The sequence below is a fragment of the Aphelocoma coerulescens genome, chromosome 2 (genome assembly GCF_041296385.1).
Source record: "Aphelocoma coerulescens isolate FSJ_1873_10779 chromosome 2, UR_Acoe_1.0, whole genome shotgun sequence".
Lineage (NCBI taxonomy): Eukaryota > Metazoa > Chordata > Aves > Passeriformes > Corvidae > Aphelocoma > Aphelocoma coerulescens.
The window spans coordinates 167,915,569-167,928,945 of record NC_091015.1 but is presented as its reverse complement, the minus strand read 5'-3'; the positions used below and the strand labels follow the sequence as shown (position 1 = coordinate 167,928,945).

Below are 13,377 nucleotides of genomic sequence, written 5' to 3'. Positions count from 1 at the left end.
TAGGAATTTTGGGGAGTTTTTTTGCAATTTTAGGGGAATTTTTAGGAATTTTTAGAAGCTTTGTGGAAGCTTCAGGAAGGGTCGGGATTTTTGGGGAATTTTTGGAAATTTTTAGGAATTTTTGGGAGACTTTTTGGGAATTTTTAGGAATTTTTGGGGGGAATTTTTGGGAATCCTTTGGAATTTTGGGCAATTTGTAGGAATTTTTGTGAATTTTTAGGTATTTTTGGGAATGTTGGGGAATTCTGGGGAATTTTGGGGAATTTTTAGGGATTTTTGGAAATTGTCGCAAACTTTTAGGAATTTTTAGGAATTTTTAGGAATTTTTGAAAAATTTTTAGGAACTTTAGAGAATTTGGGGGAATTTTGGGAAGGGTTGATCCGGCACCTGGTCCAGGTTGGCCAAATACTCCTGGATGCTCTCGCTGAAGCGCTGCAGGGCTGCGGAAAACCGGGAATGCCGGGAATTCTGGGGGAATTTGGGGGAATTTTGGGGAATTTTGGGGGAATTTTTGGGAATTTTTAGGAATTTTTGGAAGCTTTTTGGAAGCTTCGGGAAGAGTTGGGAATTTTTGGGAATTTTTGGAGAATTTTTAGGGAATTTTTGCGGGATTTGGGGGGAATCTTTAGGAATTTTGGGCAGTTCTTAGGAATTTTTGGAAGCTTTTTGGAAGCTTCAGGAAGGGTTGGGAATTTTTGGGAATGTTTAGGAATTTTGGGGAATTTTTAGGAATTTTTAGGAATTCTCTGGGAACTTTTTGGGAAGCTTTGGGAAACTTCTAGAATTTTTGGGAACTTTTAGAAATTTCTGGGAATTTGGGGGAATTTTTGGGAACGTTTGGGGAATTTTTGGCAATTTTTAGGAATTTCTGGGAATTTTTAGGAATTTTTGGGAAACTTTGGGAATTTTTGGGCATTCTTGGGAATTTTTAGGAATTCTTTGGGGACTTTTTGGGAAGCTTTGGGAACATTTGGGAATTTCTGGGAATTTTGGGGACTTTTTGGGAATTTTTGGGAATTTTGAGGAATTTTTGGGAACTTCTGGAATTTCTGGGAAGCTTTGGGAATTTTTGGGCATTCTTGGGAATTTTTAGGAATTCTTTGGGGACTTTTTGGGAAGCTTTGGGAATTTTTGGGAACTTTTAGGAATTTCTGGGAATTTTGGGGAACTTCTGGGAACATTCGGGAATTTCTGGGAATTTTGGGGAACTTTTGAGAATTTGGGGGAATTTTTAGGAATTTTTGGGGAGTTTTCAGGAATTTTGGGGAATTTTTAGGATTTTCTAGGAATTCTTATTAATTTCTGGGAAGCTTTGGGAATTTTTGGGAATTTCTGGGGAACTTCAGGAGTTTTTGGGCGTTCCTGGGAATTTTTAGGACTTCTTTGGGGACTTCTTGGGAATTCTTGGGAAACTCCGCGAATATTTCGGGCGGAATTTTCAGGAAGGGCTGGGACAGGTCAGGAACTTCCTGGAATTCTTCGCAACCTTGGGGAAATCCTTCGGGAATTCCCCATTCCCAAAATTCCCCATTCCCGGGATCTCCCGGCCCCTTTTCCAGAGGAAAACCCCGGAGCGCTCCCAGGAGCATCGGGAATCCCAGGAGGCTTCCAGGCCTCCCCCATTCCCAAAATTCCCCGGATTGCTCCGAGCCCCGCCCAGCCTCCCTCCCGAAAATCCCCGGATTTGGCCCTTCCCGGGCGCTTTTCCCGGGAATCGGTACCGTAGCAGCAGCCGGATTTGGCGGCATCCGCCCGGGCCATTCCCAGCATGGGCAGCAGCGTTCCCAGGATGGAATTCAGGAACGGAACCATCCCGAAAACTGGGAAAAAGGGGGAAAAAAAAACCACCGGGAAAGGTTTTATTGCCAAGGCAAAGCGCGCCGGGAAGGGAAAACACCCAGGAAATTCTGGGATTTGCCTTCAGAGGAATCCCCGGAGCTGCCTCAGGAAAGGGGCAGCTCGGAATTCCGGCTTGGGAAAAAAATTCCGGCTTGGGAAAATCCCGGCTTGGGGAAAAATCCTGGCTTGGAAAGATTCTGGCTTGGGAAAATCCTGGCTTGGGAAAATCCCGGCTCAGGAAAATCCCGGCTCGGGAAAATTCTGGTCCTGGAAAATTCTGGCTTGGGAAAATTCTGGCTCAGGAAAATTCCGGTTCAGGAAAATCCCGGCTTGGGAAAATCCCAACTCAGGAAAATTCCAGGTTGGAAAGATTCTGGCTCAGGAAAATCCCGGCTCGGGAAAATTCTGGCTCGGGAAAATCCCGGCTTGGGAAAAAAATTCCGGTTCAGGAAAATTCCAGCTCAGGAAAATCCCGATTCAGGAAAATCCCATCTTGGGAAAATCCTGGCTTGGGAAAATCCCAGCTTGGGAAAATCCCGGCTCAGGAAAATCCCGGCTTGGGAAAATTCCGGTTTGGGAAAATCCCGGCTCAGGAAAATCCCGGCTTGGGAAAATTCCACCTCAGGAAAATTCCGGCTTGGGAAAATTCTGGCTCAGGAAAATCCCATCTCAGGAAAATCCTGGCTCGGGAAAATCCCAGCTTGGAAAAAAAATTCCAGTTCAGGAAAATCCTGGCTGAGGAAAATTCCAGCTCAGGAAAATCCTGGCTCAGGAAAATTCTGGTTCTGGAAAATTCTGGTTCTGGAAAATTCCGGCTCAGGAAAATCCTGGCTCAGGAAAATTCTGGTTCTGGAAAATTCCGGCTCAGGAAAATCCCGGCTTGGAAAAATCCCGGCTTGGGAAAATCCCAGCTCGGGAAAAAAATTCTGGCTCAGGAAAATCCCGGCTTGGGAAAAAAATTCCGGTTTGGGAAAATCCCGGCTCGGGAAAAAAATTCCGGTTTGGGAAAATCCCGGCTCAGGAAAATCCCGGCTTGGGAAAATTCCGGCTTGGGAAAATTCCACCTCAGGAAAATTCCGGCTCGGGAAAATCCCGGGTTGGGAAAATCCCGGCTTGGGAAAATTCCACCTCAGGAAAATTCCGGCTTGGGAAAATTCTGGCTCAGGAAAATCCCATCTCAGGAAAATCCTGGCTGAGGAAAATTCCAGCTCAGGAAAATCCTGGCTCAGGAAAATTCTGGTTCTGGAAAATCCCAGCTCGGGAAAATTCTGGTTCTGGAAAATTCCGGCTCAGGAAAATTCTGGTTCTGGAAAATTCCGGCTCAGGAAAATCCCGGCTTGGAAAAATCCCGGCTTGGGAAAATCCCAGCTCGGGAAAAAAATTCCAGCTTGGGAAAATCCCGGCTCGGGAAAAATTCCATCCTCTTCCCCCCAGGCTCAGCCGAGATCTTGGAATTCCCTCCAGGAGTTGGGAAAACCGGAGAAATCCCCCAAATTCCCGGCAATCCCAGAATTCCCAAGGTGGGAGAAGCGACTTTTCCCAGCTCCCCATCCCCATTCCCGAGCAATTCCTGAGTTTTCTGAAAAATCCAGGAAAAATCCCGGAAATAATCCTGGAAAAAATCATGGAAAAATACCAGAAAATCCCACAAAAACCTGGGAAAAATCCCAGAAAAATCCTGAAAAAAATCCCAGGAAAAAAAAAAACAAAAACAAAAACAAAAAAAAAAAACCCTGAAAAATCCAGGAAAAAAATCCCAGAAAAATCCAGGAAAAAATCCCATAAAAATCCAGGAAAAAATCCCATAAAAATCACAGCAAAACCCTGGGAAAATCCAGGAAAAAATCCCAGAAAAACCTGGGGAAAATCACAAAAATCACTTTTCCCAGCTCCCCATCCCCGTTCCCGAGGAATTCCCGAGTTTTCTGAAAAATCTGCGAAAAATCCCAGAAAAATCCAGGAAAAATCTGGGGAAAATCCCACAAAAATCCTGGAAAAAATCATGGAAAAAATCATGGGAAAATCCCAGAAAATCCCAGAAAAATCCAGGAAAAATCCCATAAAAATCTGGGGGAAAATCCCATAAAAATCTGGGAAAAATCCCGGAAAAATAAAAAAAAAACCCTGAAAAATCCGAGAAAACCCCCATAAAAATCCAGGAAAAGATCCCGGAAAAATCTCAGAAAAACCCCGGAAAAATCCTGGAAAAAATCCCGGAAAAACAAAACAAAAAAAACCCTGAAAAATCCGGGAAAAAAATCCCAGAAACATCTGGGAAAGATCTGGGAAGAAATCCCATAAAAATCCCGGAAAAAATAATGGAAAAATAAAAAAAAAAAAAACCTGAAAATCCGGGAAAAAATCCCAGAAAGATCCCAGAAAAATCCTGGAAAAATCTGGGAATAAATCCCAGAAAAATCCTGGAAAAATCCCGGAAAAAAAAAAAAAAAAAAAAAACAACTGAAAAATCCAGGAAAAATCCCAGAAAAATCCAGGAAAAATCCCAGAAAAATCTGTGGAAAATCCTGGAAAAAGCCCAGAAAAATCCAGGAAAAAATCATGGAAAAATCCCAGAAAATCACAGAAAAATCCAAGAAAAATCCCATAAAAATCTGGGAAAAAATCCCAGGAAAAAAAAAAAAAAACCAAACTGAAAAATCTGGGAAAAATCCCAGAAAAACCTGGGGAAAATCACGAAAATCACTTTTCCCAGCTCCCCATCCCCGTTCCCGAGGAATTCCTGAGTTTTCTGAAAAATCTGGGAAAAATCCCAGAAAAATCCAGGAAAAATCTGGGGAAAATCCCAGAAAAATCCTGGAAAAATCCTGGAAAAACTCAAGGGAAAATCCCATAAAAATCTGGGAAAAATCCCATAAAAATCTGGGAAAAATCCAGGAAAAATCTGGGAAAAAATCCCAGAAAAATCCTGGAAAAAAATCCCGGAAAAATAAAAAAAAACAACCCTGAAAAATCATGGAAAAATCCCAGAAAAATCCAGGAAAAATCCCAGAAAAAGCCCAGAAAAATCCAGAAAAAAAACATGGAACAATCCCATAAAAATCCGGGAAAAAATCCCATAAAAATCCTGAAAAAAATCCCCGGGAAAAAAAAAAAACAACCTGAAAAATCTGGGAAAAACCCCATAAAAATCCAGGAAAAAATCCCAGAAAAACCCGGGGAAAATCACGAAAATCACTTTTCCCAGCTCCCCGTCCCCGTTCCCGAGGAAATTCCCGAATTTCCCGTGGGAATCCCGCCGGGATTTGGGGCCTCTCACCGTTGGCCGCCGCCAGCTCGGCGAAGGTGCGGAGCACGAAGGGGTGGGGCAGAATTCCCGGCTGGAATTTCCCCAGCACCTCTTCCATGACTTTGTTCAGGAAGCGCTTCCCGATTTCCACCAGGACGTCGCTGGCGGCCTCCTGCCACTCCTGGATGGGCTCCTGGAATCCCGGGAATCCCGGGAATTCCGGGAATGGTTGGGATCGGAGGGGCGATCCCGATCGTTCCAAGGATCGTTGGGAGCTCCGCGGGATTCCAGAAATTCCCAAAAGCTCCCAGAAGTCCCCGAAACTTCCATTCCCAATCCCCCATTCCCAATCCCCCCATTCCCATTCCCAATCCCCCATTCCCAATCCCAATCCCATACCCAATCCCCCCATTCCCATTCTCACCATTCCCAATCCCCCATTCCCATTCCCAATCCCAATCCCCCATTCCCAATCCCCCATTCCCAATCCCCCATTCCCATTCCCAATCCCCCATTCCCAATCCCCCCATTCCCATTCCCAATCCCATTCACAATCCCATTCCCCACATTCCCATTCCCATTCTCAATCCCCTCAATCCCAATCCCCCCATTCCCAATCCCCCCATTCCCATTCCCATTCCCAATCCCATTCCCCCCATTCCCAATCCCATTCCCAATCCCACCAATCCCAATCCCATCATTCCCATCATTCCCATCATTCACTTTCCCAATCCCCCCATTCCCAATCCCATTCCCAATCCCACCAATCCCAATCCCATCATTCCCATCATTCACTTTCCCAATCCCCCCATTCCCATTCCCATTCCCAATCCCATTCCCATTCCCAATCCCATTTCCCCCATTCCCAATCCCATTCCCAATCCCAATCCCATTCCCCATCCCAATTTCCCCATTCCCAACCCCCCCATTCCCAATCCTCCCAATCCCATTCCCATTACCAATCCCCTCATTCCCAATCCCTCATTCCCAACCCCCCCATTCCCAATCCCCCATTCCCAATTCCCCCCCCTTCCCAATCTCATTCCCAAACCCAATCCCATTCCCATTCCCCATCCCAATCCCCCCATTCCCAATCCCAATCCCAATCCCAATCCCCCCATTCCCATTCCCAATCCCAAATCCCATTCCCAATCCCATTCCCAATCCCATTCCCATTCCCAATCCCCCATTCCCATTCCCAATCCCAATCCCATTCCCAAACCCAATCCCATTCCCATTCCCCATCCCAATCCCCCCATTCCCAATTCCCCCATTCCCAATCCCCCCAATCCCATTCCCATTCCCTATCCCCCATTCCCATTCCCATTCCCAATCCCCCATTCCCATTCCCAATCCCAATCCCATTCCCATTCCCAATCCCATTCCCAATCCCATTCCCATTCCCAATCCCAATCCCATTCCCATTCCCCTCATTCCCATTCCCAATTCCTCCCCCCTTCCCAATCTCATTCCCAAACCCAATCCCATTCCCATTCCCCATCTCAATCCCCCCATTCCCATTCCCAATCCCCCCAATCCCATTCCCATTCCCAATCCCAATCCCATTCCCAATCCCCCCATTCCCAATCCCAATCCCAATCCCCCCATTCCCAATCCCCCCAATCCCATTCCCATCCCATTCCCAATCCCAATCCCAATCCCAATCCCATTCCCATTCCCGATCCCATTCCCGAGGCCCCGCTCCGGCCGCTCACCTTGGATTTGGTCATCTCGTGGGACGCCAGCGCCACGGCGGCCGCGGCCGCGCCCTTGCGCAGCTCCCCCAGGTGCTTCCGGATCACCGATTCCATGGAGCGCAGCACGATCACGCGGTACGGATAGGGCAGCTGCGAGGGGCGGCACCGGGATGGGCACCGGCACCGGGATGGGCACCGGGATGGGCACCGGGATGGGCACCGGCACCGGGATGGGCACGGGGATGGGCACCGGCACCGGGATCGGCACCGGGATGGGCACAGGGATCGGGATGGGCACCGGGATGGGCACCGGGATGGGCACCGGGATTGGTGCTGGCATCAGCACCAGGATCGGCCCCGGGATGGGCACAGGGATCGGGATGGGCACCGGGATCGGCACTGGGATGGGCACTGGGATGGGCCCCGGGATGGGCACTGGGATTGGGATGGGCGCCGGGATGGGCACCGGGATGGGCACTGGGATCGGGATGGGCACCGGGATGGGCACTGGGATCGGCGCCAGGATGGGCACCGGGATCGGGATGGGCACCGGGATGGGCACCAGGATGGGCACTGGGATGGGCACTGGGATGGGCCCCGGGATTCGTGCCGGCATCGGCACCAGGATGGGCACTGGGATGGGCCCCGGGATGGGCACCGGGATCGGGATGGGCACCGGGATGGGCACCGGGATGGGCACCGGGATCAAGATGGGCACCGGGATGGGCACCGGGATGGGCACTGGGATCGGGATGGGCACCGGGACGGGCACCAGGATGGGCACCGGGATGGGCACCGGGATGGGCACCGGGATTGGGATGGGCACCCGGATCGGCACTGGGATGGGCACCGGGATGGGCACCAGGATCGGCACCGCGATCGGCACCGGGATCGGGATGGGCACCGGGATGGGCACTGGGATGGGCACCGGGATCCGCCCCGGGATCGGCACTGGGATGGGCACCGGGATCGGCCCCGGGATGGGCACCGGGATCGGGATGGGCACCGGGATGGGCACAGGGATGGGCATCGGGAACGGCACCGGGATGGGCACTGGGATGGGCACCGGGATCGGGATGGGCACCGGGATGGGCACAGGAATGGGCATCGGGATCAGCACCGGGATGGGCACTGGGATGGGCACAGGGATGGGCACCGGCACTGGGATGGGCACCAGGATCAGCACCAGGATGGGCACCGGGATCAGCATCGGGATGGGCACCGGGATGGGCACTGGGATCGGGATGGGCACTGGGATGGGCACAGGGATGGGCACAGGGATCAGCACCGGGATGGGCACCGGGATCAGCACCAGGATGGGCACCGGGATCAGCATCAGGATGGGCACCGGGATGGGCACCGGGATCGGCACCGGGATGGGCACAGGGATGGGCACTGGGATCAGCACCAAGACCGGCACTGGGATGGGCACCGGGATCGGCCCCGGGATCAGCACCAGGATCAGCACCGGCATCGGCACCGGGATGGGCACTGGGATGGGCACTGGGATCGGCCCCGTGATGGGCACCGGGATGGGCACTGGGATTGGCGCTGGCATCGGCACCGGGATGGGCACCGGGATGGGCACCGGGATGGGCACAGAGATCGGGATGGGCACTGGGATGGGCACCGGGACCGGCCCCGGGATGGGCACCGGGATCGGGATGGGCACTGGGATGGGCACTGGGATGGGCACTGGGATGGGCACCGGGATCATCTGGGATCAGCTGGGATCATCTGGATTTAGGATGGGACCAAGGCCGGGCGTGGCCTTGCAGGATCCATGGGAATTCCCCACCTCCCCAGCCCTGGGAATTCCCGGAATTCCCGGAATTCCCGACCTTCTCGTGCTGCCGCAGGTACTCGGCGCAGGCATCCAGGATCTCCTCGGGATCCGCGTCTCCCAGGGAACACAGGGAATCGTGGATCTGCTCCTGCACCTCGGGATCCTTGTCCGTGGTCGCGTCCATCAGCGTCACCGCCAGCCCTGCACGGGTCGGAATTCCCGGGATTTCAACTCCGGGATCCTCCAACCCCCCCCCCCCCCCCCATTCCCAACCCTTCTTCCCATTCCCACTCCGTCCTCCCGGGGTTTTTCCTCCAGGCCAAGGCTCCGAGATTCCCGGTTGGATCCCGCCGGAATTCCGGAGCGTCCCCGTTTGGGGATTTTTCCCGGTTTTCCAAGGTTTCGGAGCCCTCAAAGCCGCCGTGTCCCGCTGATCCCTGTTCCCATCCCATCCTCGATTCCCACAAAAAAGCCGGCAGAACCCAGCAGGACAGGGAATCGCTCCGGGATCAATCCCGGAATTATCTCCCCAAGATCCCAACCGGAGCAGAGGCAGCGCCCGGGATCGGCTCCCGGCGCTGGGAATCGCAGCATTCCCTGCTCCCAACCCCCCCCCAGCCCCCGATCCGGCCGGAATTCCCATTCCCACGGGAAAATCAGGGCAGGGAATGGGGGAAAAGAGCCGGAATTCCCATTCCCATGGGAAAACCAGGGCAGGGAATGGGGCAGAAGAGCCGGAATTCCCATTCCCATGGGAAAAGGAGGGCAGGGAATGGGGGAAAAGGGCCGGAATTCCCATTCCCACGGGAAAAGGAGGGCAGGGAATGGGGGAAAAGAGCCGGAATTCCCATTCCCACGGGAAAAGGAGGGCAGGGAATGGGGGAAAAGAGCCGGAATTCCCATTCCCACGGGAAAAGGAGGGCAGGGAATGGGGGAAAAGAGCCGGAATTCCCATTCCCACGGGAAAAGGAGGGCAGGGAATGGGGCAGAAGAGCCGGAATTCCCATTCCCACGGGAAAAGGAGGGCAGGGAATGGGGCAGAAGAGCCGGAATTCCCATTCCCACGGGAAAAGGAGGGCAGGGAATGGGGGAGAAGAGCCGGAATTCCCATTCCCATGGGAATAGGAGGGCAGGGAATGGGGAAAAAGGGCCGGAATTCCCATTCCCATGGGAAAAGGAGGGCAGGGAATGGGGGAAAAGGGCCGGAATTCCCATTCCCATGGGAAAAGGAGGGCAGGGAATGGGGCAGAAGAGCCGGAATTCCCATTCCCATGGGAAAAGGAGGGCAGGGAATGGGGGAAAAGAGCCGGAATTCCCATTCCCACTGGAAAAGGAGGGCAGGGAATGGGGGAAAAGGGCCGGAATTCCCATTCCCATGGGAAAACCAGGACAGGGAATGGGGCAGAAGAGCCGGAATTCCCATTCCCACGGGAAAAGGAGGGCAGGGAATGGGGCACAAGAGCCGGAATTCCCATTCCCATGGGAAAACCAGGGCAGGGAATGGGGGAAAAGAGCCGGAATTCCCATTCCCACGGGAAAACCAGGGCAGGGAATGGGGCAGAAGAGCCGGAATTCCCATTCCCATGGGAAAACCAGGGCAGGGAATGGGGCAGAAGAGCCAGAATTCCCATTCCCATGGGAAAACCAGGGCAGGGAATGGGGTAGAAGAGCCGGAATTCCCATTCCCACGGGAAAACCAGGGCAGGGAATGGGGCAGAAGAGCCGGAATTCCCATTCCCACGGGAATAGGAGGGCAGGGAATGGGGCAGAAGAGCTGGAATTCCCATTCCCACGGGAATAGGAGGGCAGGGAATGGGGGAAAAGAGCCGGAATTCCCATTCCCACGGGAAAAGGAGGGCAGGGAATGGGGGAAAAGAGCCGGAATTCCCATTCCCACGGGAAAAGGAGGGCAGGGAATGGGGGAAAAGAGCCGGAATTCCCATTCCCATGGGAAAAGGAGGGCAGGGAATGGGGGAAAAGGGCCGGAATTCCCGGGTGCACTCACGCCGGATGCGCGATTCCATCATGCTCCGCGTCTCCAGCTTTCCCGGGAAGGGCGGGCGCCCGGGATTCCCTGGAGAACCTATTGTTCCACGCTGGGATCGGAATTCCAGGGAGAAGGGGGATGGGATGGGGTGGGGTTGATTCCAGGTGGGAATGGGGACAGAGGCTCTGATCCCGATGGGAAAGGAGAGGGAGGCTCTGATCCCACTGGGAATGAAATGGGATGGGGCTGATCCCACTGGGAATGAAATGGGAATCTCTGATCTGGCTCGGAATTAAAGGGGAATCTCTGATCCAGGTGGGAATTCAATGGGAATCTCTGAACCCAATGGGAATTCAATGGGAAGGGGCTGATCCAGGTGGGAATGAAACGGGAATCTCTGATCCCAATGGGAGTTCAATGGGAATCTCTGATCTGGCTCGGAATTAAACGGGAATCTCTGATCCCACTGGGAATTCAAGGGGAATCTCTGATCCCACTGGGAATGAAATGGGAATCTCTGATCTGGCTCAGAATTAAAGGGGAATCTCTGATCCCACTGGGAATTCAATGGGATGGGGCTGATCTCACTGGGAATTCAATGGGAAGGGGCTGATCCCACTGGGAATTCAATGGGAATCTCTGACCCCGGTGGGAATTCAATGGGAATCTCTGATCCCGGTGGGAATTAAACAGGAAGGGGCTGATCCCAGTGGGAATTAAATGGGAATCTCTGATCCCACTGGGAATTAAAGGGGATGGGGCTGATCCCGGTGGGGATTCAATGGGAATCTCTGATCCCGATGGGAATTCAATGGGATGGGGCTGATCCCAGTGGGAATTCAATGGGAATCTCTGATCCCGCTGGGAATTCAATGGGAAGGGGCTGATCCAGGTGGGAATTAAACAGGAATCTCTGATCCCAATGGGAATGGGGACAGAGGCTCTGATCCCACTGGGAATTCAATGGGAATCTCTGATCCCAATGGGAATGGGGACAGAGGCTCTGATCCCACTGGGAATTCAATGGGAAGGGGCTGATCCCGCTGGGAATTCAACGGGAATCTCTGATCCCGATAGGAGTTCAATGGGAATCTCTGATCTGGCTCGGAATTAAAGGGGAATCTCTGATCCCAGTGGGAATTCAATGGGATGGGGCTGATCTCACTGGGAATTCAATGGGAAGGGGCTGATCCAGGTGGGAATTAAACAGGAATCTCTGATCCCAATGGGAATGGGGACAGAGGCTCTGATCCCACTGGGAATGAAATGGGACAGGGCTGATCCCGCTGGGAATTCAACGGGAATCTCTGATCCCGATAGGAGTTCAATGGGAATCTCTGATCTGGCTCGGAATTAAACGGGAAGGGGCTGATCCCGATGGGAATTCAATGGGAAGGAGCTGATCCAGGTGGGAATGAAATGGGAATCTCTGATCCCAGTGGGAATTAAACAGGAAGGGGCTGATCCCAGTGGGAATTAAACGGGAAGGGGCTGATCCCAGTGGGAATTAAACGGGAATCTCTGATCCCACTGGGAATTCAATGGGAATCTCTGATCCCGCTGGGAATTCAATGGGAAGGGGCTGATCCGGGTGGGAATTAAATGGGAATCTCTGATCCTGGTGGGAATTTAATGGGAAGGGGCTGATCCCAGTGGGAATTAAATGGGAATCTCTGATCCCACTGGGAATTCAATGGGAACCTCTGATCCCGGTGGGAATTAAATGGGAATCTCTGATCCCACTGGGAATTAAACAGGAAGGGGCTGATCCAGGTGGGAATTAAACAGGAAGGGGCTGATCCCACTGGGAATTAAATGGGAATCTCTGATCCCACTGGGAATTCAATGGGAACCTCTGATCCCGGTGGGAATTAAACGGGAATCTCTGATCCCACTGGGAATTAAACAGGAAGGGGCTGATCCAGGTGGGAATTAAACAGGAAGGGGCTGATCCCAGTGGGAATTAAACGGGAATCTCTGATCCCGCTGGGAATGAAATGGGAATCTCCGATCCCGGTGGGAATTAAACGGGAATCTCTGATCCCGCTGGGAATGAAATGGGAATCTCCGATCCCGCTGGGAATTCCGTGGGAATTCAGGGCAGCGACGTCGATCCCGCAGGGAAGGAGGGAGGAGCCGCTGCTCCAGCCGGGAATTCCACGTCAGGGCACAGCCAGGCCGGGAGAAGTTCGGGGAATTCCGGGAGCTTCCATGGGATCCTTCCTTATCCAGGTGGGAGCCGCCGCATCCCGGGATCCCCGCGCCGCTCCCCGAGGGTCCTCCTGCGAGCGGGAAAAGGGCTTCACATCCCCCAATCCCAAAAAAGAACCCCAAACCCATTCCTGGAATTCCCAATCCCAAAAAAATCCCAAACCCATTCCTGGGAATCCCAAAAAAAACCCCAAACCCATTCCTGGGAATCCCAATCTCAAAAAAATCCCAAACCCATTCCTGGGAATCCCAAAAAAAACCCCAAATTCATTCCCAGGAATCCCAAAAAAACCCCAAACCCATTCCTGGGAATCCCAATCCCCAAAAAAACCCAAATCCATTCCTGGAATTCCCAATCCCAAAAAAATCCCAAACCTATTCCTGGGAATCCCAAAAAAACCCCGAACCCATTCCTGGGAATCCCAATCCCAAAAAAACCCCAAATCCATTGCTGGGAATCCCAATCCCAGAAAAAAAACCCCAAACCCGTTCCTGGGAATCCCAATCTCAAAAAAACCCCAAACCCATTCCAGGGAATCTCAAAAAACCCCCAAATTCATTCCAGGAATCCCAAAAAAACCCCAAACCCATTCCTGGGAATCCCAATCC

The 13,377-nt window shown here is 52.3% G+C and overlaps 1 protein-coding gene across 1 annotated transcript in view; it reads right to left on the bottom strand.

The window, feature by feature from the left end:
* The window catches only part of MROH1 (maestro heat like repeat family member 1), a 101,282-nt gene extending 88,448 nt beyond the window's left edge, over window positions 1–12,834 (bottom strand). Inside the window, exons 1-5 of the mRNA XM_069005627.1 lie at window positions 10,576–12,834; window positions 8,626–8,771; window positions 6,803–6,934; window positions 5,118–5,280; window positions 1,723–1,821 (exon numbers count right to left, since the gene is read on the bottom strand). Coding sequence (XP_068861728.1) covers window positions 1,723–1,821; window positions 5,118–5,280; window positions 6,803–6,934; window positions 8,626–8,771; window positions 10,576–10,597 — 562 coding nt within the window. The 5' untranslated portion in view covers window positions 10,598–12,834. The remainder of the gene's footprint in view (window positions 1–1,722; window positions 1,822–5,117; window positions 5,281–6,802; window positions 6,935–8,625; window positions 8,772–10,575) is intronic.
* Window positions 12,835–13,377: the final 543 nt, after the last annotated feature.